This window comes from Symphodus melops, assembly GCF_947650265.1.
Source record: "Symphodus melops genome assembly, chromosome: 8".
Classification (NCBI taxonomy): Eukaryota; Metazoa; Chordata; class Actinopteri; order Labriformes; family Labridae; genus Symphodus; species Symphodus melops.
Genome location: NC_136698.1, coordinates 4194749 through 4216356, shown reverse-complemented (window position 1 = coordinate 4216356; position 21608 = coordinate 4194749). Strand labels below are relative to the sequence as shown.

General features: G+C 45.0%; 2 protein-coding genes across 17 annotated transcripts in view; one reads left to right on the top strand and one right to left on the bottom strand.

The window, feature by feature from the left end:
- The first annotated feature begins 459 nt into the window (after positions 1-459).
- usp1 (ubiquitin specific peptidase 1) lies at positions 460-6640 on the top strand. Of its 3 annotated transcripts, none has more exons than XM_079351433.1 (9): positions 460-746; positions 1414-1652; positions 2648-2792; positions 3199-3300; positions 3421-3590; positions 3676-4388; positions 4625-4783; positions 5034-5235; positions 5408-6640. In XM_079351433.1, the coding sequence occupies exons 2-9, from the start codon at positions 1480-1482 to the stop codon at positions 6177-6179; spliced, it is 2436 nt and encodes an 811-aa protein (XP_079207559.1). In that variant the 5' UTR covers positions 460-746; positions 1414-1479; the 3' UTR covers positions 6180-6640. The 3 variants fall into 3 exon arrangements, with proteins under 3 accessions (XP_079207559.1, XP_079207560.1, XP_079207558.1); XM_079351434.1 differs by having other exon boundaries at positions 1411-1652; positions 3424-3590; XM_079351432.1 differs by having other exon boundaries at positions 461-746; positions 1411-1652.
- A 1384-nt stretch (positions 6641-8024) lies between these two features.
- dock7 (dedicator of cytokinesis 7) overlaps positions 8025-21608 on the bottom strand; it is a 45557-nt gene continuing 31973 nt past the window's right edge. For 5 of the 14 annotated variants that reach the window (XM_079351410.1, XM_079351424.1, XM_079351413.1 and 2 more), the window contains 21 exons: positions 21236-21405; positions 20722-20900; positions 20430-20612; positions 19375-19534; positions 19048-19144; positions 17359-17455; positions 17142-17276; positions 16902-17054; positions 16150-16308; positions 15931-16031; positions 15640-15832; positions 15400-15543; positions 15073-15204; positions 13960-13974; positions 11191-11316; positions 11019-11108; positions 10661-10897; positions 10353-10496; positions 10149-10255; positions 9874-10041; positions 8025-8893 (listed from right to left, as the gene is read on the bottom strand). In XM_079351410.1, coding sequence (XP_079207536.1) covers positions 8851-8893; positions 9874-10041; positions 10149-10255; positions 10353-10496; positions 10661-10897; positions 11019-11108; positions 11191-11316; positions 13960-13974; positions 15073-15204; positions 15400-15543; positions 15640-15832; positions 15931-16031; positions 16150-16308; positions 16902-17054; positions 17142-17276; positions 17359-17455; positions 19048-19144; positions 19375-19534; positions 20430-20612; positions 20722-20900; positions 21236-21405 — 2833 coding nt within the window. In that variant the 3' untranslated portion in view covers positions 8025-8850. Of the gene's footprint in view, positions 8894-9723; positions 9744-9873; positions 10042-10148; positions 10256-10352; positions 10497-10660; positions 10898-11018; positions 11109-11190; positions 11326-13959; positions 13975-15072; positions 15205-15399; positions 15544-15639; positions 15833-15930; positions 16032-16149; positions 16309-16901; positions 17055-17141; positions 17277-17358; positions 17456-19047; positions 19145-19374; positions 19535-20429; positions 20613-20721; positions 20901-21235; positions 21406-21608 lie in introns of all 14 variants that reach the window. The other 9 variants (XM_079351420.1, XM_079351423.1, XM_079351412.1 and 6 more) reach the window with 5 other exon arrangements.

Genomic DNA, 21608 nt, shown 5'->3' with positions numbered 1-21608 from the left:
GTTCCATTAAACTTTGTCCTTATGTCCAGTGATAGATAGGCCATCTATTATTATTCCTGCTGGGATTCTGCAATTGAATGTTTCCTTGTTTTGTTTTTTTACAGAAGAGTTTACAAGCACCACTTTAGTCCTAAACTGCACACCTTGAACCGTCATGGTTTAAGTAATTCAATCAAGTGGTAATTGTTGAAGTGGCCAGATTAAACTCATATCCAATAACATCGTTATGAACAACGTTATTTATAGTTTTAGGACAGAAACTTTATGGTCTAAATATCATATGAACCGTGAAAACTTGCGTCTGTACAGAATAAGCCTATCCTCACTCTTACTTTTTAGTTTACTGTCGTTAGTGTGACGCCGTTTGATACCGGAACTACAAAAATGGCGTAAGGACTCGACCACAGCGGTCCTGATTTACATAGGTGACTTGATTTTAGCCTGAAATTCGGAACGTTTAACTTAGGTAGTTGACGATTTTAAAGACGTCTAAGCACTTATACGAGTTTTGCGTGAATGTTTGAAATAGGTTTCATTTCGGGGTGTGCTGTTATTTTGACAGATTTGCGGATTATTTCGACGTATTGCTCGTGTTTCCGCCCGGCGGGATGAAAGTAAGCGGGTCTTCCAACAGGAAAAAGCGCCAACTTCTGCTGCACCGTGTGTACCGTCGGATCATCTAAACGCTTCTAAAACGGGATTTCCTGTGAAATACCTCAAAGTTAAACGTGTGATGACTTATTTAGGTAAGACTTGATCAGTTGTAAACATTTGTGGAGATTTCCAGCGGGTTCGTTTTTTAGGTCTGTGAAATGCTCGGAGCGGCGTACTGTTTTCTCCTCCCACTTCTTCACCACACCGTTTGACCCACTTTGTTTGTCAGTGTTTTCGGTATAACGTTTAACAAAAGCAGCGTTAATGTCGACATTAGCGACAAAAGGCTGCTTGCTTACATTTAAAATACAGCCGTTAGCAGTTTTTACGGACGTATTTTGCAGTCGCAGTTGATGGGGGCTAATGGTGCGTTCACGTAGTGTCGGACACATCGGAAAAACTTGCTCCCTAGTTGTGTAAAAGCGCATAATATACCTCCTGCTCAAGTCGAAACAACAACTCATAAAAGAATAAGGAGGCCGACTTCACGTTAGATTCGCAACTTAAATTTGTTAACACAATGAAGTTTGAAGAACGACGTCCCAACTCGGAAAGTTTCCGTCGACCGGCGTTGTTATATAAAGCGTCGCTCAGTGGGGTAGTGGGTCTGCTTTAGTTCCACGAAGATCCCTACACGGACTTAGTGAAGCTCTTTGTATTGAAATGTAATGCCTGCCCTCTTTAAACGTAAGTGCGTAGTGGGTTTCATTCTGATGGCGCCCGCTGAAATATCGTTCTCTTCGCCTCTCTTGCCAGCAGGGGGTGCTGTTGCATCTTAGCAGAAAAGAAACCACCCGTTCCTGAGGGCGTGTACGAAATAAGAAGATGCCAGACCTGCAGGGTACAAATGTTTTGGCGGCCCTTGGCAGCCCCATCAGGAAGAGTCGACTGTCCCTGAAATGCCTCCAGAAGAAAGATACTAAACGGGCTTTGGATTTCTCTGAACCTCAAGCGGAAGAACCCAAAACGGATGCGGAACCAGAGGAGCCCGAGGCTAGGTGAGTCCATGCTGTTAGTGTGAGGTTTAATTGGGTTCATACAAAGTTCACAACGCAGCAGCTTTGTAGCCCTTATTGATTGAAGAGTGCTGTGGTTGGGTTGTTTGTTTTGGGCAAAGAATCAGAGAAGGCGTCATGAAGACACAGAAACATCTCCCAGGTGCTTCATTATTTTCTAAATAGTCTTCATATCAGAATATTCACATTTATAGTTAGACATTTATGTTAGCAAGCACAACTACAAAAAATGAATCCTCACACAATAACACCTAAAGCCGACTCAAGCTTTGTGTTTGAATCATTGTGGGGAGCAAAATGTGGAGGAGCAAAATGTTTCTTCGCTTGAAAGTTTTCTTCAGAAAACTTCCAGGCAAAGAAAAACATATTTTTCTCGTCTCAGGGCAAAATGAGGGCTGGATTTACAACCATTCAACACTACTACCATGTTTCTAATGATACAAAGCTTCATGTAAATGGGTGAAGTATCCCTTTAATCTGCTTTAACACAAAGACTGAAGTGGGAGGATATCATATCTTATAATGCACCAGTTTAAACAAAAACACATCAGCTTGTAAAGAGGTGTTCATTCTGATAAGATAAGAATCTCTCTCATGAGCCAGATTGTTTATTATTATTTATCTGACATCAAGCCTGCTGTGCTGACAGTCAGTTGTTTACTTGTTGGGCTAAATTGATTAAATGCTGGCACCTAACTGCTCAATCAGAAGAGAGGGTTTATTTAGGGCAGAACGAGTCACAAACTCTGACTGCTGTCAAACGCAGGAGAAAATGTTTGCATTTTGGGAGTGTGTAAATCGACATCTTCTGAGTTTATTAATCTGTGCTTCTCTTTCATTGTAATGACTCTGAGGAGTTTTATTGGTAATGTTCAGCAGAGGATTCTGACAACCCTCTTCTTCTTATTATGATGATGTTAGTGGTGATGATTTGAGCTTCACTCTCTGATCACATGTTCTCCTCTCTGCTGTTTCAGCACCTGTGATCAGGACGTCTCTGCTCCCGCTCGGTGTCCCAACTCTCCGGGCCTCGCCCTGCCCTGCGACAAGAGAGACAGCCTGGTGCCCTTTGTCGGGCTCAACAACTTGGGGAACACCTGCTATCTGAACAGCGTCTTACAGGTGACCAAACGGCGACACTGTTTTACTCGGAGAGCAGTTTGGCTTTAACCTACATGTTTTCAGACGTCTTATTTACATGTTGAATTTATAAAGGACGTGCATGTCGGGGATCTGATGACATGTTGATGAACTATTGATAGTCATGATAATTAAACTAGATAAAACTCTGAAGGCGTCTCTGTGATAAGAAGCTCCTCTTGTTGTTTGTTTGTTCTCGTGTAGAAGGGAAGTGAGTGCAGACGCTATTTGAGCGCTCACCTCTCCGTGTCGTAGTCCTGACTTCTTGCGCTGACAGTGTGGCGTGCTTCTAAAGGCCTCGTGAACGCCCGGCTCTGTGGACTCCTGTCTCAGATTGTCGTCTTTTAAAGACGTCGTGTTAAAATGTGACATCCTAACGCTCCTGAAGGTGCTGTTCTACTGCCCGGGTCTCAGGGAGGGCGTCAAGAAACTGTACGAGCTGTCCAGAAGGAAAGAGAGACTGAAGCAGGAGTCGGATAAGAGCGAAGAGGTGGGTGGAATATAAATCACCTTTCACTGTTATTGACTGTAGAACTGTAAAGCTCATGTGGTCACTTCAGTTCGGAGCCGTCTTTTTAAACCCGTTTGCTCGTTGCAGCCGAGTCGCCAGCAGGCGGACGCTGCTGCTGAAGATCCTCCGGCTCAGCTCGAGCTCCTCGGGAGCTTCAACAGTCTGATCACGTCGGTGGAGCAGCTGCAGTCCAGCTTCCTGCTGAATCCCGAGAGCTTCAGTGAAGGAGAGCTCGCCACGCCGCCTCGCAAAATCCTCCACACGCTCAGGTAATGACGAGGCTTCCTGAGAGCAGACCTGTGTGAGAAGACTTCTTCTTCAGGTGTAAACTTCTGACGGCTCTGTGTGTTTCAGGCAGCTGAACCCGATGTATGAAGGCTATCTTCAGCATGACGCCCAGGAAGTGCTGCAGTGCATGCTGGGATACATCCACGAGGCTTGCGACACCATCAGAAAGGAGCAGAAGTCGGAGAGCGAGGTGGAAGGTGTGACTGAGGTTAAAGCCGACGGGCTCGACTCCGCGGCAGAATCCCAAACCGCCCAGGAAGACGACGGCCAAGTCGGCGGAAAGAGGAAGAGCGACACGGAGGTGGGGAACGCCAAAAAGAAACCGAAATCAGTCAAGTCAAAGACGTGTGACGCCGAGGAAGCTGGCGTGAACAGAGACGCGCCCCTCAGACGCTCCAAAAGGAAGTCCTCCAGTGACATCACGCTCGACAGCAACCAGGACAAAAACAAGGAGGAGGAGACGAAGGACGAAGGAACCAAGCCAACGAGGGACGAGGAGGCGGCGGCGGCAGGGAGCGACGGCGAGGGGAAAGGTGGAAAGAACTCTAAAGAGGCCGAGGGCAAGAGAAAGAAGAAGGCGAAGCTCAGCTGGCTGAGGCCTTCCGGGAAACAGCCCAGTATTTTCTCCAAGTTTCGCAGCGTGGGAAAGATCAGCTCGATGAGCGCCAAGTGCCAAATCAAAGCAGAGCAGGAGAGCGGGACCGCCGGCGACCAGACTCAGGACGAGAAGAGGGCGCCGGGAAACGCGGCCGACCACGAGAAGACGATAACACATGGAGGTAGAGTTTTTTTAAAGGGCTCAAATTGGATAAAAAGCAGATGATTAGATGAGATGAGCTGACAGAGTCTCGTTAAAGGATGTAGTCATGTTATTTAGAATCAGTTCTCTGTAGCACCTTTTAAAGGCGTTCAGATGCTCGTGTGTTTGAACTGAGTTAAAAGAAATGAAAATATGTCAGTGTCTTTGAATTTGATGACTCAGCTGCGTCTCTTTTTTTTTTTCTGTCACGCTCAGACGGTCTGGACCTGATGGAGCGCTTGTTCCAGGGTCAGCTGGTCCTGAGGACTCGCTGTCTGGAGTGTGAAAGCTTCACGGAGAGGAGAGAAGACTTCCAGGACATCAGCGTCCCCGTGCTCGACGACCAGCCGAGCAGTCCGGAAGACCTCTCCAAAGGTGAGGAGTTTAACGCGCTCTGCACGCGCTCTGCACGCGCTCTGCACGCGCTCCAAAGAAGCCCTGTAACGTTCTTAAAACGCGGCCCAAAGAAGATCTTTGGAAAGCAGAATTTAAAATAAAAAACTAGAACCTTATACGAGGGTCTAGATAACGACCGAAGGTTTTTGCTTTTTGTTCTCAGTCAATCTGTATTCTGCACATTAAATCTGTCAAACAACTCAAGAACTGCTCCTTCTTCGTCTTTCAGTCTCTCCTGATCCCAAACCCGAGCTGAAGACTCTGAAGTGGGCCATCGGCCAGTTTGCCTCGGTGGAGCGCATCGTAGGAGAGGACAAATACTTCTGTGAGACGTGTCATCACTACACGGAGGCCGAGAGAAGTCTGCTGTTTGACAAGACTCCTGAAGTGATCACCATTCACCTGAAACGATTCTCGGCCAGCAGCTTAGAGTGAGTAAAGAAGGCTCAACACCAGACCGTCCTCTCGCTCTTCTTCCAGCCTTAATAAAACATTTCACCAGCGACCCAAACAGAGTGTCCGTATCACGGTTAAATAACGTCAAAGAATCCTTTACAGAAAAACAAATATTAAATAATACGTCCTTTTTTCTGTCTGTCCCAGATTGGACCCGTACGCAGGTCTGTGTAAAGTGAACACCCCCCTGCAGACCCCTCTGACTCTGTCCCTGGACGAGTGGTGCACGCGGCCGTCATCCAACAAGGGTCAACACTACCAGCTGTTCGCCGTGGTCATGCACAGCGGCGTCACCATCAGCAGCGGCCACTACACGGCCTACGTGCGCATGAGTGACCTGAAAGACGTGAAGCTGTGGCTGCAGGACGGAAAGGAGACGGAGCAGAGAGAGGACGCGCCGAAGGAGACCAACGAGGGAACACGGCTGAAAGAAGACACGCTGGACTATGACGACGGAGAGGTGTCGTTCAGTCTGAACGGAAGGGGACAGAGGGGCGCCACTTTGGTTAACGGCAAAACGGGAGGCAAAAAGGTGTCCGAGGGCGGGGTGGGACTCTTGGGGGGTCAGAGGAGCGTGTCCAGTTATGACATTGGGACCAGCAGCAGTAAACACTCTGAGAAAGCAGCCGGTAGTGGGGCGACAGAGGGATCCAAACGGAGAAAAAACATCAGCAGCCTGAGTCAAAACGCTGAGGCGGGACTGAAGAAAGAGGCGTCTGGCGGCGGGGCGGAGGGCGGCCAGCAGCAGGCGGCGAACGGCCTCCTGGAGTACGAGGGCAAGTGGATGCTGTTTGATGACTCTGAGGTGCGTTTGTTCGAGGAGGAGGACTTCCTGCAGGCGTGCTCTCCTGAGACGTGCTCGTCGTCCACTCCGTACCTGCTGTTCTACAGGAGGAGGCCCGAAGCTGCCAACACATGAAGCGCTGACCGGTCGAGCCAGAAGCCAGTTTGGCGCCGACACAGCGACCAGTGAATTATGCAAAACTACTAATGGTGCCAAAAAGACTGCTGCCATGTTAGCACCCGTTGATGCCTTTTTCTGAACAGAGCTCGTACTTCAGGATTGACCTCAGCCAAGCCGATGAAGGCGCTTTTTAGAAATGGGGTTTCCTTTTCAGGGACAACTCTTTTTTTTTTTTTCCTTTTTTCCTGCCGTCTTTTTGCTGGACTCTGGTTTTGACTCTTTTTCTGTCTCGAACATATCTTGTTTTTCATGTTTGCTTGGTAACTCAGTTTGTATGGATCCATTTTTACAAACTGGAAGAAGCACTTTTGGACTAAAATTTATGAACGAAATCAAAAAGGTTGGACAATGTATATTTTTCTTGTAGTCTTTTCTATAACCATTAAATTCAAATTTACTTCAAATCCAAAAATCAACCGGGATCCAAAAATCCTTCCATTTGTAAACCATTGAAGAATATTCTCTTGAAGTTCATACAAACAACACTCATGAACAATGACATGTTCAATATCAAATATAAACAGTTTATAAATTGGTTGGTTTGTTTTAGCAGCAGGTCCTCCCTCAGGCCGGACGACACGTCAGGAAACTCTTCTGTTTTAAAAGGACACGGTCAGCTGAGGATCTTTGACTAACAGGGTTAGAACTTAAAAAGAACGAAGAGTAAGAGACGTTCAAGCACAGAGAGGGTCTCTGCTACCTGAGACATCACCTGCCTTCAGATCTGTTAATCAACGCGCTCACGTCATCGTGATTGACTTCTATTAAACAAACCGAGCACGTGGACAGACTTGTCTAAAAGGAACAAGCCCCGCCCTCAGGAGCGATCCGTTAATGCAGACAGCGCGCTGTGACTGATGCAGGGTAGCAGTCTGATATGAATCAACATGTGACTGGTGCGCTCTACTGTAACCACTAACGTCAGGACCGTTCTAGTCCAGGTCATTCTTTTATGTGTTTCATAACTGTCTAAGAAAACAGCCTGGAGGAAAAATAATGAAAGATTTGAACTGATCACAATAAATCCTCATAATCGCTCAGATGAGTTATTGAGGCGTCACGTTAGCATGTGATAAACGTGCCTCTGCCTGGGTAACTTGAATCAGGAACACGGCTCATCTCAGGTTCTACAGCCAAGTGTTTCAGTTATTATATTCAGGTTTCACTTTTAGCTCTGAGACGGTTTAATTTAAAGTGTTCAGTGTGACAACTGATCCAATCAGAGCGTCGTCTCCTTCAGCCTGCGACTCATTCCAGCTGTTCTTTGATTAACGACGGCAGCTTCTCACTATGAGCAAAAAAACGTTTTACCCTCAGATGTCGTGGCTGCCGACTCTTCACATTAAAGGCAGGGTTGGTAAGTTTTAAAGAACGAGCAGGAATTTGAAAGTCGCATTCTCTCAGTGCTCCATCTGCACCCATCTTCTGCGCACTGTGCTCCCTCAAAAGCCACGCCCCTTACTTAAACGCACAAGCACCACTGGTCCAGAAGCAGACCTCTGCTCGTGCATGTATGGGGTAGAGAACGAGCGGGGAGACCTGATTGGTTCTTCAGATTGGTACATCGTGGCAGACATTGGTCGAAGTTTTTTAACGCTTAAAAGCCGCTGCAGATGGTGGATTTTCTTTGTTCATTTATCAGAGAACATCAGTTATTAATTTCTGTCAGGACCTAAAAAAAAGTGGATCTGGAGAAAATGACGGCCCCGGCCTTTAAGCTATCCCGCTCTTTTTCTTACTGATCTATCGTCTCAACATGAAAACTACTTCAAGAAAAAAACACGACAATTCCCAACCACGGAACATTAAAATATTTATTTAGTAAAATATTTCAAATAAAACAAAACTACATAAAATAATAAAGGATGTTAAAAGTAGCGAGCTTTGAAACATCCTTTAACTAAAAAGTTAATAATAAAGCATCATGATAAATAATGGTACCATTTTTTGCACGTTTTCTTTTTTTTTCACGTCATTGTTCGAGTTGTAAAATGCATTGCTACACGGTAATAAAAAAAGTGCACACATGAAATTGAATACAGATTTTTGACACATTATTTTTAAATAGACACCTTGACTTTTACAATCGTACCTTTTCTGCAGATATTTGTCAAAGTGGCTGAAAATAAAAAATGGATGAAAACAGGGTTTTTTTGGCACCTTTTGAAAACAAACGAAGGGATGACGTCACTCTGAAGTCAGTGGCGTGTTGCTTCGATTCACGCAGACTCTGTTGGGTTCAGAAGTCGTGGCTGACTTTATTAAGAACTTCTCGTTTAGTGGCAGCACGGAGACGATCGCAGACCCGTTTCCGTGTTTGACAAACAGCCGGCAGAGAAAAGATTCTAAACGCCAAGGTATGTGTTGAAACGTTGCGCTCCACTTGTTCGTCCCTCGCTGTGTAACAAGTTTGTAAACAGATTAAGACACTGGAATGACGTACCAAGCTGTAACACTTTAAACCTTCCTTTTTGCTCGTTCTCCAAACACTGACCGCCTCTGGACACACTATGTACACTCAAGAATAAATTAATATTGCAATTTTCTGAAACGTGTTTGTGCTAGTGTGTGTGTGTGTGTGTGTGTGTGTGCGTGCGTGTGTATGTGCATGTGCGTGACTTCATCTTCAAAGGTCAAGCTTGCGAAGACTCATTCTGCTGAAGGAATCTCTGGAAATAAGAAAAACAAATACTTTTAGAGACAAACAGAGAGATCGTCTTTTTGAACCAAGTTCAGAAGTTCAACAACTTTAAATGACGTCGACTGGCTTCTGGCCTTTTTTATTTTATAGACTGAATTGTTCGATTAGCCGTTAAGTCACATTTTCATCCAAATCTGTAAATCATAAAAGCCCTGAAATCAACGTGAGAACATAGAAGTGTTCTGCCTCACTCTTGATTAAGCTTGTTTCTGTTTTACATTGTTAGCGTTCATATTGAGTGTATTGCTGTGATTTTTCACTCTTTCATTAAAAGAGCCCTTAAAGTCCACCGGATGCATGTTTGGTCAAGTCTCCGCTCTGGTTTTCTCTCTGTGTGTGTGTGTGTGTGTGTGTGTGTGTGTGTGTGTGTGTGTGTGTGTGTGTGTGTGTGTGTGTGTGTGTGTGTGTGTGTGTGTGTGTGTGTGTGTGTGTGTGTGTGTGTGTGTGTGTGTGTGTGTGTGTGTGTGTGTGTGTGTGTGTGTGTGTGTGTGTGTGTGTGTGTGTGTGTGTGTGTGTGTGTGTGTGTGTGTGTGTGTGTGTGTGTGCTTCCACTGGTTTGTTTTCAAAATAAAACATTCCTTTCAGAACAATGGTCATCAGTGTGTTTGTTGATGTGTTTATAAGTCTCGTAACGGAGCTGAGCGGAGACGCAATGCACACACATCTGGTGGGAGTTCTGGCTAATTAATAATGTAATTGTCATTTTATTTCAGAGACGAGTGAAAAATGTACAAGAAGAGTACAAACACAAAGACAACACAACAGCTTCACAAAATACATTCTGAGATGACAAACTACCTTGTCAAGCTGTCCGTTTGCTGCAGGTTTTTTTTTTACAGAAGCAAAAAAAAAAAAAAAAGACGAATTTTGTTGACATCCAAACCACATGATCGTACTCGCACACACACACACACACACACACACACACAGTGACGTTCTCGGTCCTACCTGTGTGAGTTGACCTGCAGTACAGGTTTATAAAGCTGAGGAATCTTTCTGTTGATGAGGGGCTGCAGCGCCTCCTTCAGTCGGTGGTAATTCCTCTCCAGCTCCCTCTGGTACTCCTTCTGGTCCGGACCAATCAGGCTCTTGTTCTTCCGCAGGGCATCTTCACACCTTTAGCAGAAAAGAAGAATCCATCAGGTACCAGCATGCAGATTCTGTTCTACACGTGTCTTTTGTTTGTTTACACTTGTAAGTGAATGATTGTGCACACAGCGTACCTCTTTGTGAAGTCCTTGAAGCAGAGCCGTAGCTTATTGTGGTGTCTGTACAGTTTGGGGTCGCTTGGTATCTCTGACAGGAAGACCTGAGCCACCTCCAAAGGACCCTGAGAAAAACACACCATTTCATTTGATGCCATTTGGAAAGGAAAAGCGCCCCCTTGTGATGCATGTCCGCATGTACCCGTCTTCTTCTATCTGTACCTGGTTGACAGTCGTGCCCACCGATCCTTGCAGCACCATCTGCAGCATCTTTGCGTCGGCCGGGTCCTGGTGGGTGGCAAAGGCCAGCTCCTGAGTCTTCTTCTGCATGTCTTCTATCGCTACCTCGATGGGTGTGGAGATGATCTGGAGAGGGATGAACAGACGGGTGGTTTTCAAGGATCACGAGGAACAACGAGGTGAAATAAGACCAGAGATTTGTGTGAAAGTTTTCAGATTCTTTTGGCAAGGGGAACATTTTGAAGAAGTCTCTTTGGGTTAGAGGTAAATAACGAGAGGTTCCTCCCCACCTCCTCTTTGTGGATGATGTTGATGCGCGTCTTGATGTAAGGGAAGGCGTGGGACGTGGTGAGGATGGTTTTGCGTTTGAACTGCTCGTGCAGATCCCCGTGAGCTCGCCCGTCCAGGGTGAAGGGAGTGCAGTAGACGAAACGTCGCAGATTGTAGTTCTTGTCAAAGTAAGTGATGCGGTCCTTCATTTCGTACGTGTCGAAGTACGGCTCCACGTAGGTGATCTGGATGAACGCCTGCAGAGGGAGAATCATTTCTTTGTTTGGCTTCATTTTTTACACATCTCTGTTAAGAATTAACCCGCTGACACTTTTTTTTTACATCAATAAAGGAATTCACGCTTTACCCAACACTTACCTTATTTGGGTCCAGTTTGCACTTGTCCACTGGGTTGGAGTCCTTAATGACTTCAACCTGCTCCTCTCCAAATCGCTCACCGTAGAAACCCTGAGAAGAAAAATCAAGACACTCGTTACTTTAAAAGGAACAAAAAACAGGGAGGTGAGATCGAGTGAAGCTGGCTGATTACCTCGAGCCTGTGCGAGATCTCTGCCAGCTTGGTGATGGCCGGCTCTTTGTACACAAACTCCTGCTCGTCTAAGTCTCCAAACTTTGAACCGTAGATTCCCACTCTGAAGTACGTACCGAACATCCTCTTTCCATCCTGCGAGCAGAGCAAGTGTAAGACATGAGGTCGAGCAGGAGCAACATGGAGAGAAGACGACTATTTCAAATGGATCCAACTTCAAAGTGATGAGAATAAAAACAGATTTCAAATACAGCTCCAGACTGAGACACAGAGCAAACACTCTGAAGTCTTATAGTGGAGAACGTTCTCAGTACATACTGTAATCTACTAACTGTCACGTACACATTTGCGTAGGAATGAGTGTGTGCTTCATGTCGGGATGAGCTTGATAAACCTCCTACACTGACTTTCACCATCTGCTGTAAAAAGTGATTGAGCTCACTGCGTCTGCAGTCTACACACACCTTCTGTAAAAAGGAGAAACAGCAACATCCAGATTACCACACTCTGAATAAAAGGTAATACAGTCATCAAGAGGTGGTGTAACGCTGTTCATCTGGATGGTTGTAAAGTACAGCGAGGACAACAGATGCATGTCATCAACCAGTATAAGAGGAGCTGATTACATGATGTGATTGTCTTTATAGATTCAAGTGGCTTCAAGCTGCCTCAGAAGGCAAGAACAACAAGTCCCAAGAGTCCCGAGCAGAAGAGGAGGCCGAAAGAAGAAAGAACTAAAGAGGACAGAACCACTTCACACCATAGACTGTATCCAACACAGCTGTAGTGTCAGTGACATCACTCAGCGTTTCCACACGCTGACACTTCATTTAGAATCAGACAAAGTGGTCGAGCTGAGGTCAGACCCGCAAACACCTTCCTGATGATCCTGAGTCAAAACGGGACTTTTCTTTTCTTTCTTAAAAAAATGACTTTTTAAATGGGGATTGTTTGGCTTCTGCAGCCGGCCTCAAGTGGACACTCGAGGAACTGCAGTTTGCTGTGCACTTCAAAAAGCTTCTTTTGAACACTGGCGGTTTCCTCTACCCAACCATCCCCAGATACCTGAGGTAGGAGGAGGCTGTGATCAGTCTGCAGGTACATCACATGTCTGAAATCTGAAAAGTGTCTGCACTCTTCTTTGCATTGATCAGAAGAGAATTCTGTCCTGACATCATTTACACCGGTTTGACACATGGGCATGTATTCAGGCTTTACTGCTGCACTTTGAGATCCAATCACAATCATTTGTAGAAACCTGAGAGGAATAGACCAGCGTGAAATGTGACTTCAATCTAGTTGAGTCATATTTGATTTCATTTACTGCCCATCGCTCCAGATTCAGTCCTGATGTTATACAAAGGTGCAGACAACACATTTAGACAAATCCAGAAACTCTAAGTGTTGTTTTGCAGTCTGCTTGGATTAAGATCCAGTAAACAACACATTTGATGTTCACATTGAAGATCAGAAAATGTTCCTAAAGAAGTGCTGATGTGTGAATAACTGGAGGGAGGGAGACGCTGAGGATAATGTACAAACATCCCACCTCGAGTATGACATCACTGAACAAGTCCACTTGGTAACTGCCCGTTTAAATCAAATGTTAAAATCCTACAGTAACTCGTCATTCAAACAAGAACTTAAGGAAACATTAAAACAGCCCTGAAAACTAAGAAACTTACCACAAGACACATTTAAGTAAAGTGGGAAGGAAGGGTCGGCAACCAGGGGATTCAAAAAGGAGAAAACAGAACAAATTTAATGAGGATTGGGTTCCTCCAGAGAAATTCAAAAACAAAACAAACTTACAAACAGCAAAAACAACATGTCCATTAATTCAGAGGAAAACATGAAGTCATTGAGGAGGATCCCGACCATGCAATGGTTACAAAGAAAACAAAACAAAAGTGAGCAATCAGAGATCCAGCACCTCCACAGGATCAACATGCACTCACAGTGCATCTCCAAGAAGTCGTCTTCATGCAACAAACCAGAAGAACTCAGAGGTTAATACTGTTAACAAAAGAAAAGAATGGATGGAAAATTAAACCAGGGGTCGATTTAGTTTCAACTATTCAAAGAAAGGGTAACGGATCAAACTCAAAAGGGATAAATCAAGTAATCCTCTGATTACTGTGAGCTGGTCCCTGACTGTCTCAGGAATTTGGTTCCAGCTTCGACCCGATGCCAGTCTGCACCACCTTGAGTTTAAAGAGGCTCATTTAACGATGATCCACGGAGAGGCTAACACAAAACCCTTTGCAGAAAAAGAGTGCACTGAAATCGAGCCCTGTGGTTGAAGATGAGATGAGGCGATGAGTGACGGCGGACGTGTCAGTCGATGAGCGTGTTCTGACTGACACACCAGCAGACAGACTGCAGATGAAGACGGGGAGGGGAGTGCGGGTTGTGCAGGTGATGCATTCGCTCAGACTGTGGTCATTAGTGTCACACACTGTGGCTCCCATGCACAGCCTGACTTCTCTGTCACGTGATAGAAAAGACGCTCCTCTTGCACATGAAGAGGAGGGAGGAGAGACAGTGAGGGTGATGCCGCTTGTACACCAGAGTGACCCCAGCAGAGGGGGGAGGGGGGCGCAGACAGTTGACATTGTCTGCAGATGTTAATGGATTGGATGTTTGTAACAAAGCAAAGAGAGCACGGGAATGCCCGCAGCTAGCAAACGAAAAGATGAGTGTGTGGAAAACAGCACAAGAGAGAAACGAATCAAGCAAGGGCCAAGCAGGAAGTGTTCAACCACCTACCTCCCAGCCAGTACTCTGTGTGACAAGAGAATACAGGACACGTGAACGACATCACACATACAGCCCTCCAAAACACACCCACAGTGTGCGCTGACTGCACACACACACACACAGATGTTACAGCGAGGACAGTGGACTCTTATCCAGGCTGCTAGCTAAAGCTGGAGAACAGAGGATCATGGATAAAGTGCCTTAATGGCCAGCAGGGGGCGGCTCCAATGGGAGCAAAAATAAGTCTAACTCTTTTCAAAGTCTGTGTGACAATAAGCTTCCCCACTCGATTTATCATCAGAGTAAACATTTCCCTTCTTGAATAACGTCTGGTCCCTGAGAGCGAGGAGGGAAGGCGACTAGATTCACTTCTTCGATAAAAGGGTTTCAGGGTCATCTTCAGCCGTCACTCCAACATGCTGGCTTTGGAAGAGAAGTCGCTCTGACCTGCAGTAAACTGAAACCTCGCCCAAACTTTAAGATGACATCATCTTTAGGAGTCACACAACTGGCCTTTAAAAAAAAAAAACACACACACCAGAAGAGGAGTGTATTCCTGCATCTCATGCATCCTCTGTTTCTCACTTTGCAGATAAAATCAAACATGTAATGTATCTCAAGGAGCCTAAACACATGAATATTAAATACCATGCAGAGCTCTGTGTGTGTGTGTGTGTGTGTGTGTGTGTGTGTGTGAAGGTCACATATCCACGACTGTTCCAGCTGTCTTTGGTGTTGTTGTTGTGTCCAGACTGGACAGAATATAATGTTTATAATGTGGGAGCCTGACGTTCTTTGGATTATTACATTCTGCAGTCATAAACTCTTCACGCTGCAGCAATTCATGGGACAAAGGTAACACAAGTGCAATGGTGCAAACAGCTATGTTATTGTGTTCTCAGAGTGAGGGGTTTTATATTGATTAATCCATGATACTGGATTTCAACAAGAACAGAAAAACACTCAAACAACAGATGTACCAGCATGTGAGTCACATTGACATCAACAGTTATCGTTTTATTTTCTTTTTATCTTGACGATAAGAGGAGTGTGTGTGTGTGTGTGTGTGTGTGTGTGTGTGTGTGTGTGTGTGCGCGCGTGTGTGTGCGTGTGTGGGTTTACCTGATGTACAATTTTTCCAAAAGCTTCCTGTAGTTTACCATGAATGGTGGCGAGCTTCTTTGCATCCCTGTTTGCTTCATGGACAGGGATCAGTACCTTGTACACTTCGTTCACGGCCTCATACATGCCCGCCTAGAGGGAAAATTAAGACCATTAGCTAACCTAAATGTGTAGCTTCAGGAAAAAGGGCCGGAAACAGTAAACATGAATATACAGATTGGAGTCTCATGAAGAAGAATCCACTTTTGTAATGTCAGAAAACTGAGTTATTTTCCTTGGAAGACCATTTTAAAGATTGTAGGGTATCGATCCTTCTCCGGTGCTCACCATGGAAAAAGAGGCAGCAGCTTGCTCCAGGAGTCCCACCAGGCCGATCTCAGTGAAGTATTTCCCTGAGCAAATGCCTTCTTCATCAGGTGACACGACGTCATCAGATACTGCCGATTCCTCCAGCACGTTGGAGGAAATATTCTGGAGCAAGCGTGCACACACATTAACAAATACAACCACACACTTTCAAACAATCAATCGCAGGCATACTCCATGTGTCCACGCCACTCTGTGTACCTGGAAAGTGACACAGCCCACAGGCAGGTACTTGCGGTCTTCCAGCATGCTCAGGTACTCTGCTACCAGTGCAGCGCTGTGTACCAGACACTGAGCGGCCTCAGCGTGGTTGTTCCTCTCCGAGTGTTTACCAGCCATATTCTGCAGCCACGTCAGCCGCAGGTCTGGTGACGTCTGGTAACCCTTGGCGATCCTGAAGACGGAGAAGAAAAAAAAAAAAGAGAGACACATGAAAAGAACAAGAAGAAGAAGAAGCTAAAGGCAGTGCAGACACGCAGGATCAGTCTGTACCTGTACATGAGATCTATCAGCATCTCAGGGTCTTCCTGGTGCTCCTTCATCTTGACTGTGTCAGACAGGATCATGTGCAGGTTAAACACAAGGTCCTGGACCTAGCAAAAACAAGAGACCACACAATGTGCCACATAAGTAGGAATAATCTGTTATCAGTCAGTTAACCGTCTTCTCACACTGTGATGGACAACAACAAGCTGACGGATAAATCAGAACCTGGTCTGGAAACGTGGTCTCCCTCAGCTCCAGGTCTTCCTCTGCGTAGGTGAGGATGGTCTTCAGAGAGCGACGCAGAAACTCCTCGTTGAAATTCTGAGACGTTCCCACCAGCGAAGACAGAGACATGGTGACTTGCATCTTCACTCTCGCAAAGTTCTGTGAGAAGCAAAGCGACGCAAAGTTAGCCTGAATAATACTCCGAAAGGTGACCGGCTTTCTCGAGTCGAGGGACAGGAGAGGAAGCAAACTGAGGAGCAGATGTCTTCTCGAGCTTCAACTTCACTTACAAAAAGATCTGTGTGTGAAATATCTGCCCACACTATAACAAAGGAAAGTGGAAAGTGGACTGCACTGCTGGGTCGTGTGCTAAGTTTGGAGTCTGAATGTAAAAGAACGCTTTTTTATACCACTACAAGAATAATTACTGTCATGTTATTTCTATTTGTAGCTTTTAGCAATGTTTGAATTTGTTTTGACTTTCCAGGGAGCCTTTTATAAAATCTGGCCATGGGACAACAGATGAAAATTAGCCTTTGGCTAACTCGTGTATATTTACAGAAATGTTTTTAACATGCATTGTCCCTGTAAAAAAAGAAAGAAAAAGAAAATATATAACTCTTTTGATTTATAAGTCAATTTAAGGTTATTATTTCTAGAGTCATGTTCGGGACAGGTCATTTTACTTTCATCCCTTCAAGAATGTATTAGTGTCTAACATTTACAACCTTTCGTATTTCTGTTGTACTCACATTGCCAATCTCAAAGTTTTGCCTCATCAGGAGGTAGAGGGAGGCGCTCGCATGGGCCCTGATGGTGCTGATGCTGCTGCTGCAGCTCCTCAACAATCGCAAACACAGGTCAGCACACTGCTCCGTCTCCTCCTCGAACAGCAGTTCAGGAAACTACAAACGCAGAGAGATGTACACTCACAGTGACACAATGCAACAAACGAGGACACTTCAAGGATTTGACCAGTCTAAAACTCGTACCTTTGACACCAGCGCCCTCTGTGTGGCAAAACAATGCTGGAGGTAGAGGGCGCTCTGGTTACAGGCCATGCTATGAAGCAGCACCTTCAGCACCCCGCCCAGGATGCTCTCCTTGGACTCTGTCACTGATACCGTCTGCAGAAACCAGCAGTTGATTTAGCACATGGGCTTCATGTTCACTCAGATATTTCCGGTATGCATGCTTCATTCTGCATACCTGCACGATGATCTCCAAAGTATCAAGAATAATGATGTTGGCCTCTGTTGCCAGGTTTCCATCGATAAGTGCTTCATGTTCAAGCTCCGCTCTGGTCCTGTCATCAAGAAGAAGAAAAAAAGACAATAATTACAAGAAGGACTTAAACTGACACATTGTGAAGGTGATGACAAGCTCTTGAAGATTGCACAGGGCTTCCAGTCATCACATGCAAGCCGCTGACCACACTTCAGTCTAAAGTAGGATTGTAAAAGGAAAAAATAAGCTGCTATGGAAAATGATACCTCAGTGTAAAGAAGCACACAAAATCAGCCCACCGAGGAGAGACTGTTTAAAGGACTCATTGATAAGTGCTCTTCCTCAGGCTTCTTTATATACCCATTTAGTTTATTAATCCAGCCCCCACCTACAGATGTGAGTGTCTTCTTTGAATTCTTTTCTAAGATAGAGAGATGTGCTTTATTGATCTCAATCTGGGAAATTGTGGAAAATGGTAATTTGATACCTTCACATCAAAAACACCACAAACTTTCAAAAATAGCCAGCTTCTCTATATTTATATTCACACTTAAGATGTTCCTCAACCAGCAAGGCATGGAGCTCAAAGCCACAGAAACAGTACATGCTGATCCTTCACCAGAGAGTTAAGAGGTTTGAAGGCAGTAAAGAGGCCTCTCTTCAGTACTGAGTGAGTAATACTGCTGGGATACTATGACAAAATGTTGTACATCTACATGTCCTAGAATTATATCTCAGGCATGTTAAGTTTTTTTTAGGACCGAATAAATCAGCTAATATAAAGTAAAGAACAGTCAAACAATCTATGCTGAACAAGAGTTATTTCTATAACCGTCTTGTTCTTTTACTGAAGCAGCAAACACAAAGACACACCAATCAGAACCCCAACACAAGAAGCACACTGGTTAAGAAGCAAAACAGACCCAAGGCAACCTTTATTAACCCGGAGACAGACAACGTTACCAGGACAGAGAGGCTGATGGGACGGGGGGCGGGAGGAACGAGCATGAGGGGGGAAACTGTTGGTGTATCCGTGTGCATGTGTGAGCTTAAGAAGTCAACATGGAGAGGAAATTCACTTTAACACTGCTGAATGAGTGTCGAGATAAATGAGTGAATTAAGTGGCAGATTGAGCAAAAGTCAGAGGCAACTCATGAGGAGAACATTGAGCACAAACAAACGTGTCCGTTTCTGTCCATATTTACTGTCTTAACTGCTCACACACACCTGAATACACTGAGGAACTACAGCAGCAGGGAAGTTCAAATGAAAACACAGCAAATGTGGACCATACAATACCTGACGGCTCTGTGAGTCCTACATCAACACACAGCAACGTGAGACAATAAATGAAAATGAACAGAAGAACAAAGGCTGGAGCTGAACTGACTCATGAACAGGAAAGAAAATGAAATGTCAAATTAATCCCGTATCGCTTTGTGTGTTCGCTCACTGTCTGAATAAAGTGACACAAGATACTAAACTGCTGCTCTGTTTTTGAAGAGTGCATGCAACATACAGATGTGACGCTTCAGGGCGAACATGGGAGCGATGAGAACTTCATGGAGTGTTTGTGATAGCTTGTCAATACTGAAAGGATCAAGCATCTATATCATGGAGTGATATGTGAGTTTAGGAAGTGAATGAAATGTTTTTTTAAAAACACGTACTTGTCCATCTTTTCACTGTTTTGCCTCCAGTGGGTCATGTCCTTCCTCCATCGCAGGTTCTCCTGACTGCCAAACGCGCTGCCAGATGGACTCCGCTCTAAATTGTGGAGAAAGCATTATTGACTCTTTTATTGGTGGTGAAAGAGGTGGTGTGTACACAGTGAAAACGTGACCTGACTCTTGATTAGCTCTGTGTGTGCGCTTTGTTTGGACAGGTGTGGAGTGTGGATGCTGAGTTCAGTCATTCATGTGTTGCATTCTCTACTTCACAATTGGAATTGGACTTTTTTTTAGTTGCCATAAAGTGTTCAAACCACGTTTTCCTACCTAGCTGTCCGCGGCTGCGTCGCACCATTTCCTGTCTGGCCCCGATGCTGCCCAGTATGGCCTCCTCCAGCTTGGCCTTCATGTCTTTGGACTTTTTGAAGGTCAGGCTGTTCATTCGCTCAAACGCCTTCTTCCCCTGCATGGTGAACACAACATGGGCCTTGTATCCATGATGCAGAGGGTGAGCAGGCAGAAGGGAGAGGATAGCAAGGCAGTTATTTAAAGCACAGCACTCAGCAAGCAAAGCAGGTTAGTAGTGCAAAGAGAGATGTGCAAGGACTGAAAAAGCAAACAGATTGCACAGCAGAAAGAGCTTTGAATACACAGGAAGAAGTAGATCATTGCCTCATAGAAAGTAGAAAGTTGTCTGCCCTATTTTCACCATATTCTGCAAACGAAGGAGCAGCAGTGTAAAGTTGTCACAATAGAAGAATTTGAAATTTGAAACACAGCAACATAGAAAAAAGTCCTAGACCCCCAATATTGGGTACTTTTCTGTTTTTCATTAACAAAATGCTGACAAGCTCCTGCACAGAAACACATTTGCAACGTTTTATTAGTGAAACAGCGTCAACGTGTTCATGCATCTGGGACAGAGTTCTCTCTCTTTGGCTCACAGAAGCTCTTGGTTTAAATACGACTGAGGATTTGAAGTTTTTCTAAAGCTTCAGTACCATTGATCATTAAAAATGAAGGGTTGAATCAAATATGATCAACATGAGGAAAGAGGAAAGTGCATAACTCATCAACTAAAGATTCAGAACATTTAGGTGAAAATGAGCTTCTTATTATTCTTCTCTGGAAACATTTTTATACGTCGTCCCTGAATATGATGGGCGTAATGAATATACTGAATCATGTTTTTTTGTACAATTAGCTAGAAAGATTGAATTCTTGTTTGACGAGAATGGGAGCAAAAAGTCTACTAAAAAGGACTTCATGCTTCAACATACTTCATACAGTCAATGTTCCTACTCTGTTCTGTTCCCTTGGCAACAAAACACGGATCATCTTTCTGTCTCTGTAGTTGTTGGTGTATTTGCTGTGGATGTTACCTTGTACTCAAAGCAGGAGACACAGAGGTAGAGGAGATCCAGCAAACGGTTGAGCTGCGACACTGACAGATCTGTGAACCACTTCTGTAACACCAGCTCGTCTGCGTTCTTCAGCACCCACAGCAGGCAGATGAGCAGACTACGACTCGACTCGGCCGAGAAGCTACCGTGCTGACGACTTGCCTGGAAGAGAGGAACGAGGAGGAACGAATCACAGACGGAAAATAATAAACCAATCAACACACTAATTACAAGAAACAGCAGCCTCATAGTGGCTCAAACGTCGACTCACCTGCGAGTTGAGTAAGAAGCTGCTTGGCCGGGACATCGGGGAAGACGTGGAAGTGCCTGCTATTGCCATGGCGACCGTCTGACTGATCAAGCTGTTACCGTCGCCCTCTGCCTCTTCTCCACTGCTGCCAATAACCGTCCCCTGGGGACCGCCTGGCCGACCCCACTGGTTATGGGACTCTGGAACACAGACACAAAGAGAGACTATAAAATTAAACAATCAACGGGACTGAAAAGATGGACAAGAGTAAAAAAGATCAAATAAAACAATTCTTGTGAAGAACACTATGTGAAAATGTGCTTGGTGTCGAGGTAATCAAGACCAATGTTTTTTACTGCTAACTTTATAACATGAGTTCAGGGAGAGCTGCAAGCCCATACAACTTGCCTACAAACCTGTAATTGTTCACATAGCTCCAGTTATTTGCCACATTATGTCTAAATCTGCCTCAAGTGTTGATCATGGCGTGTTGCCATCAGGCAGCGAGCCTTGTGTGACATCTGACTCGACGTACCTGTGAAGTCGTGGAGCTGTGGTAGTGATTCCATGACGATGCCGATGAGAGGAAGGTAAAGCATGGCGACTCTGGCCTTCACCTCAGGATCAGCGTAGCGTGGGTCAGAGTCGTGGCTGGACAGGAGGTTATGGACGACACTCACAACTTTCTTATGTAGGCCGAACATCCTACAGTAAGAAAGACAACGATGAGAAGAGAATCCGTATCAAAGTGGGAAAAGCACAGAGTACACATGAAACCAACCAAGCTCCATGCTGGTACTGACATATCCCTTTCCTTTCATTACAATACTTTAGAGGTAAACAGACATAAAGAACACATGCAATGTTCTGTCATTAACATCCCAAAAAAAACACCACTCTTTGTATAA